Here is a 6,424-nt window from a genome sequence, read left to right on the forward strand (position 1 = left end):
AAACCCTGGAACCAGACTGAGTGACTTAATCTTTCTACGCCTTAAGTTTCTCTGCCTGCAAAATGAGGATGATGATAAAAGCATCTACCTAATTGAGCTTTTATGTGGATTAAGTGAGTTAACACATGTAGTGCTTGGAACAGTTCACAGTACATAGTAAGAGGCCGGTAAACACTGGCTTTTGGTATTGTTGCTACTGGGTGCGGTGGAAGAGTGCATAGACAGAAAAAGTAGAGAGCCAGGCCCAAACGGAAGGAGACAGGCAGGTGGCTGAACAAGAAGGGCGGCCGTGGCAGGAGGGGCTCCTCCCTGACTACTGAAAGTGCTGCTGAAGCAGGTTTGGCATGGGAGGGAGTGGGGTAGGGACAAAACTCAAGGCTGACCAAGAGGGCAAACAGGACATGCCTTGCCCTCTCCAGCCACCAGGTGGCAACAACACATGGTCTGCAGCTTGTTTTGCCCCTAACGACCCATCCAGGACGTGGCTCACACAACGCACACAAACGCGTCACCTTCCGGCTTCGCCCAGGTGTGTACCTAAGCCTGCTGACCTTCCAGTGCTTCTACTGTGGGCCAGGAGCCACAAATAGGCCCTCCTCACTAGACACCAGTGCAGGACACAGCTGGGAAGCACATCTGAAGTTCCTTGCCTTACACCAAATTCCTCCAGAGCCCAATACTCCGCGTCTGTCTGCATACCCCTTCCCTCCCACCAATCCCGGGAATGCAGAGCTGCAGGAGTTGCTGCAGAGCTCAGGGAAAAGTGTCCAGGCACTGTCACTGAAGTTGGCAAATGCGATAGGTGAACTTTGGGATCAGACACAAAAGGGAGAAAGCAGTGGCGGGCCCCTGGCTCCAGGGACAGGGCAAGGACACTTTGGTGCCTCAGCCAGGCATTTATGGCTATATAGGCATGGGTGGGGCACCAGCTGGCAGTCCCACTTCTCTTTGCCCACTTAACCTTCTGCTTTTCTCGAGTCTTGGCCTGGCTTTCGAGAAGGGAAGTTTCCTCAAAACTCAGAAGGAATTGAATTGGTTCTGATTACCAGAGTTAAAGGCTGCAAAAAAAAGGGAAGCCCTACGCCAAATGTGTTAAACATGTCTTTGTCATTCCTTCAGCAAACACTCACCATCTTGCACTCAAATATTTTCTAATAAATAAACCAAATGCTCTGTGACCAGTGCTACACACAAGTCACAACACTAGAGCACGGCAGAGGTTTCCAGATCCTAATGCTCGCCAGTCTAACAGGGGAGATGAGGAGAGCGCAGGCAACCCGTGATGTGAGTTGGAGCATGACAAGGTGTTCCAGCTGCTCTGGCTGAGGTGACTGGGGGAGATGAACACCACTAAAGGGCCTTCATGTCTCACAAGGAGAGCAAATAAGAAGGTGGTGTGGGCCGGGCATGGTGGCTCACGCCTATGATCCCAGCACTTTGGGAGGCCGAAGTGGGTGGATCATCTGAGGTCAAGAGTTCGAGACGAGCCTGGCCAACATGGTGAAACCCTGTCTCTACTAAAAATACAAAAAATAAGCCAGGCATGGTGGCACGCACCTGTGGTCCCAGCTACTCAGGAGGCTGAGGCAGAATTGTTTGAACCTGGGAGGCGGAGGTTGCAGGGAGCTGAGATCATGCCACTGAACTCCAGCCTGGGCAACAGAGTGAGACTCTGCCTTGAAAAAAAAAAAAGAAGACAAAAAAGAAGCTGTTGTGTTTCTAGGAGGCCCCATTCCTTTGCCAGTAAAGGACATTCAAGTTTAAATAAAGAATCTACCTAGCCTAGCTTAATAGCCTCACATACTGTGAATTAGCTACACTTAACTTTCATCTGGACCTTCCAATGATACAAGAGACCTGGGGAAAGGCAGCCTGTCCTTGTCTAATGCCAACAAGGGGAGTAGTCATAGCCTGATGAGCCGGAATCTCAAGGCCTTGGGGCCTATTCAGGCCCCTGCCTAGGAGGCTCATCCTGGCCCCCTCCCTGGTATTATGGAGATTTACTCCAAACTTGTTAGAAATTGGAGCAGGGGCTGGGCGCAGTGGCTCACACCTGTAATCTCAGCACTCTAGAAGGTGGACGTGGGTGGATCACCTGAGGTCAAGAGTTTGAGACCAGCCTGGCCAACATGGTGAAACCCTGTCTTTACTAAAAATACAAAAAATTAGCCGGGCGTGGTGGTGGGCACCTGTAATCTCAGCTACTCAGGAGGCTGAGGCAGGAGAATTGCTTGAACCCAGGAGGTGGAGGTTGCAGTGAGCCAAGATTGCGCCACTGCATTTCAGCCTGGGTGACAGAGCGAGACTGTCTAAAAAAAGAAATCGGAGCAGGATCGACTTCCAGATATACAGAGAATGTAAAAATACGTTCACTTTATTTTAGAAAAATGAAGACTGATAGAGTAAGCTTATCACAAACTGGCCTATTAGGAGTCACGGAATTCACAGGGAACAATCTCTGAAGACCAGGTGCCTGCTGCCGCCTCTCCAAGCAGGCCAGAGTCCAGTAGAGAATGAGATTCAGGAAGACAGCTCCTCAGAGAGCAGGAAGGTTAGCTACAGAGACCACTCACATGGAAATGTCCAGTGAACCAATGCCTGGGAAGAAGATCAAATTCTGTGGGGCTGACCACACAGTGGGGGTGGATAAAGACAAACCACTTGCCTGTACCTCTCATTTCTGTTTGTTCATTTCACTGCTGGAAGGTGACCTCTGTTCCCCTAATCTTCTTTCAACCCAGAGAGTTTAAGTCTTCTCCAGCTCAATCCTAATCCACCCCATTTCCCATGGTCTCTACTCCTGGGGGACCAGCCCTGGTGGCATCTCTTCCTCCTCCTGTCCCTGGGCCAGTATCTGCTGGAGTCAGGGTCGGCTGGGTAGAGGCGAGTCCAGGTACTGATTGTAGTGGTTTGCTACTGAAGTCTTGCTTGCTGTCCTGACCTCTTTATCTAAAGAGATAGAAGGAAGAACTGCTTTAAAATGCCATCTTTCCTCAAGCCCATTTGTCACCCAGGAGAGTTCAAGCTCCTCAGGGTGGGAAGAAATGGGACCCCCCGCTTCCCCTGCCCCCCGCTCCCCTCCTCTATCTTTCCACGCAAAATTCAGGGCTAATGTGCATAACAGTTTAGAATCCCAGATGATGGTGGGGTAGGGAGACAGGACGGACAAGGGAGGACCAGACTGACCTGGTAAGTCCTGGGACTGCCACTTTCCTGGGGGGCTGCACATTGCTGCGAGTGGCACCCATGACGGGAAGATTTAGTCGCTGGGAAACAGGAACTTCATGGCAGTTAACAAAGGAAATGAATTAGCAGCAAGTTTAACTGACCTCAAAAGAAATACTGGATGAAGGGAGTGAGTATGGGATTAGTGCTCTCCCCTCAACCATGATGTATTTGGAAACTAACACTTAGACTCTGTCCAGCCCCATATCCTCTCTGTAACTCAGCCTCCCCATCTTCCAATTGAATTGCAATGAGGATGGCAAAAGTAGTCACTGTTGCCAGCTCTGGGAGAGTGAGGACATGCCGGGCAAGGGCAGGTATTCCTCTTTCTGATCTCTTACCCTTGTGTCCACCTTCCTTCACTCTGTGTCCTGCGGCACTTGGTCTTGGAAGCCCTTTCCGAGTTGACAGAGAATCCGGAGGTAGGGCACCTCTGCCAGGTGGTACACTCCGGCTGGTGAGTGGCATTCGGCTGGCAGGCCTGGGGATGGCCGAGGGAATGGGCAGTTGACTGGAAGATTTAGCAGCTGCTCCCTGTGGCCGGGGCAGGCGTTGAGAGTTACTGGTAGAAGGCTGTGGGGCCAGGACGGGTCTGATGGTGGTAGGTGGACCTGGTGGAGAGGAGTAGAGAAATTTCAGAGTCAGTCCCACAAACTCCCCACTCCCACTCACCCGCAACTTGGCTGCTCAGGTCTCCTCACTGGCTGCTGCTCTCCCACTGGGCCCAGCCTTCCCTCGGACTGGGGGCGTCGATCGGGTAAGAGGAGAAGATGCTGGGCTTTTCGATGCAGGGAACAGACTGCAAGTGGGTGACTCCTGAAACACAAAGAGAGAGGAAAAAAAGACTAGAGTGGAGAAAATATTTGTTCTGTGGCTGAAGGAATTAAGAACTAGAGGCGGAACGTTGTTTAGATCCCAGTAAGGAAGGGTAGATGTTTGCTGCTAACATCACCGTCACCCTCACTATTGCCAATACCATTTACAGAGTTTATTATAAACATTACAGAGCCTATACTCAGACACTATGGTATGAGTTTTTGTTCTCTTTGTTTATGATTCTCATTTAATTCCAACAATTCTAGATGAAGAAATACTATCCCCGTTTTACCAATAAGGAAACCACTCTCTGCCTGCATCATGGCATGCGCTATGTCTGGGGCACACCTCCAACTCAGTCCTCTCAACTCACCCTCTTCATGTTGGAGGGCCTCTTTCCAGGCGTTGCCCGAAGAGCCCTGACTGACCCCTTCCTATCACTGCTCCGGAGTCGAGGCGTCAGGCTGCTTGGGGAGGGGGTGCTCCGAGCCAAAGAGTTCACAGTGGGCAGCAGGTCTCGGACAGGACTGTCCTTGAGCACAAAGGTCTCCCGCCGAGGACTGGGCTTCACTCGGCGAGGCCCCAGGCCCTCGCCCGCGCTCTCCCGCTCCTGCAGGGCACACCGCTCCAGCTGGGAGGCCAGCCGGTTGGCCTCATCGAGGATCTCCTCCAGCTTCTCTGGGCTGAGGGGGCCTAGGCTGAACCTCACATCCTGGGGAGCAGGAGCCACTGCATTTGGGTCACTTCGGTGGGAGAGGCCCCGTCGAAGTGGTTTCTCTGGAGTCACCAACACTGTTACGTCTTCCTCCTCACGGCTGAGACAGGAAACAAACCAGGCATCATGCCCATGCAAAAGACAACAGAAGACTATGCAAGGGAGACTGGGCAAAAGCCCCACAACGGAGCCAGGGACAGAACCCCATGCCCTGATGTCCGCGCCGGCTGTGAGATGTGGCCTCTGGGTGATGAGATACCTGGTTCCATGGGGCCTAATAGGCCTTTAGCATTTACTGACATCAGAAATGATGCCAGGATGGAGATGCAGCAAATCCACTTACCCTTCTTCTTAACACCCTGAAATCGAACTCCAGCTTCCCGCTTCTCTCCCCACTACCAATAGTGTCATAGGGGCCCGAGTCAACCAGCCACCCAGCAGCCCTGAGTGCACAAAACCTTGCTAAATTACCAACCCAAGTCCCAGAGGTCAATAATTCAGCAGTGAGGGATTCGAGACAAAGAGGTGCTGTTAGAGGAAAGTAAGTGGGATACAGAGGCTGGTACCTGTCGGATGGTGACAGCCCCCCAAAGTCCAAGGTCTCATCCACAATAAATTTTACATCTGAAGGGGAAAGAAGAATGAAGGCCAGTCATGGGTCCCTGATGCAGCTTTCCATTGCTGGGTCTCATTCCTCCCTCCCTCCTTTCCTTACCTTCCTCCAAATCCTCCATGTCCAGCCAGCAGGAGCGAGAGTCCACTTAGACCTGAGCTGGAGAGAAAACATACCTTTCCTGAGGTATCCATCCTGCCCAGGGATTGCAGCTATATTCAGGCCAGGGGCGCGTCATGCTGAAGGCAAAGCAAGCGCCCAGGAGTGGCACCTGCCGCGTAACTACCCCTGCTATCTCCGGGAAAAGTTCGGAGGGCTCCTCCCACTGCCCAGATTGCCCTGGAGCCGCCCCTCATCCTGGTCTCTCCTCACTGGGGGGTTCTGAACGCCCCATCTTCCTCCCCGCCACTATCCTCAGGGTTCTTCACCCACCAAGCCACGTTTCCACTTCCCTGACACCACACGCAAAGCACACCTCCAGCCCACCCTGTTTCCACTTCCCGCGCCGCCTTGTCTTCCACACGTCTTCCCCCAATAACCTAGCCCCGGGAATCTGCTCCGAGGGGGCGGGGCTCCTTTCGAATCTCTCAGGCCCCACCCACTCAGGCCACACACGCACCGTGATTGGTGGATCTTCAGGGGGCGGGGCTGTGGAGCTGCTGGCAGGAAGTCCGCCGGTGGGGGCCGGAGGAGAACCGTTCCCAGAAGACTCCAATCCGGGAGGCTGAGGCGGAGCCTAGGGTTGAGGCCGGGAGTGCGCGTGCTGGCGTGCCTGGAGACGCTCTTTCCCGCTGGCAGATGGGAGCAGAGCGCGGCTGGCTGGGAGGGAAAAAGCGGACCCACGAGCGTGGCCCTCGCGCCCCGCCCCCTCCTGCTGCCGGGCCACGGAGCCTCCAGTCGCCAGAGCGATTGTGCTGCTTAAACCGACGCTCCGCGGGAGGAAATTCGTTTTCCTGGACGCACTCAATATGCAGGCGCCGCGGTGGGGGGGGTCCTCAGTTGTGGTTTTTCCAAGTTAAGGAAGCACCTAAACACTTACATCGTAGACATATTGA

General features: G+C 53.3%; 1 protein-coding gene across 4 annotated transcripts; it reads right to left on the bottom strand.

Moving 5' to 3' along the window:
- Positions 1 to 2,347: 2,347 nt before the first annotated feature.
- PSRC1 (proline and serine rich coiled-coil 1) lies at positions 2,348 to 5,951 on the bottom strand. Of its 4 annotated transcripts, none has more exons than XM_017499239.2 (8): positions 5,845 to 5,951; positions 5,472 to 5,528; positions 5,323 to 5,380; positions 4,415 to 4,856; positions 3,927 to 4,041; positions 3,567 to 3,836; positions 3,187 to 3,280; positions 2,348 to 2,949 (listed from the first exon to the last, which is right to left on the bottom strand). In XM_017499239.2, the coding sequence occupies exons 2-8, from the start codon at positions 5,488 to 5,490 to the stop codon at positions 2,946 to 2,948; spliced, it is 1,002 nt and encodes a 333-aa protein (XP_017354728.1). In that variant the 5' UTR covers positions 5,491 to 5,528; positions 5,845 to 5,951; the 3' UTR covers positions 2,348 to 2,945. The 4 variants fall into 4 exon arrangements, with proteins under 4 accessions (XP_017354728.1, XP_017354729.1, XP_017354730.1 ...); XM_017499240.2 differs by having other exon boundaries at positions 5,472 to 5,523; positions 5,845 to 5,942; XM_017499241.2 differs by having other exon boundaries at positions 5,856 to 5,923.
- Between the last annotated feature and the right edge of the window lie 473 nt (positions 5,952 to 6,424).

Source organism: Cebus imitator, unplaced genomic scaffold (genome assembly GCF_001604975.1).
Source record: "Cebus imitator isolate Cc_AM_T3 unplaced genomic scaffold, Cebus_imitator-1.0 Scaffold256, whole genome shotgun sequence".
In the NCBI taxonomy this organism is placed as follows: domain Eukaryota; kingdom Metazoa; phylum Chordata; class Mammalia; order Primates; family Cebidae; genus Cebus; species Cebus imitator.

What these genes read in the sequence shown, in the direction of transcription:
- PSRC1 (XM_017499239.2), bottom strand. An exon ending in GGGCTGTCACCATCCGACAG is followed by an intron (nt 4,857 to 5,322) that starts GTACCAGCCTCT and finishes TTCCTGTCTCAG; the next exon opens with CCGTGAGGAGGAAGACGTAA. An exon ending in CAGTGGGAGAGCAGCAGCCA is followed by an intron (nt 3,837 to 3,926) that starts GTGAGGAGACCT and finishes CCTCTCCACCAG; the next exon opens with GTCCACCTACCACCATCAGA.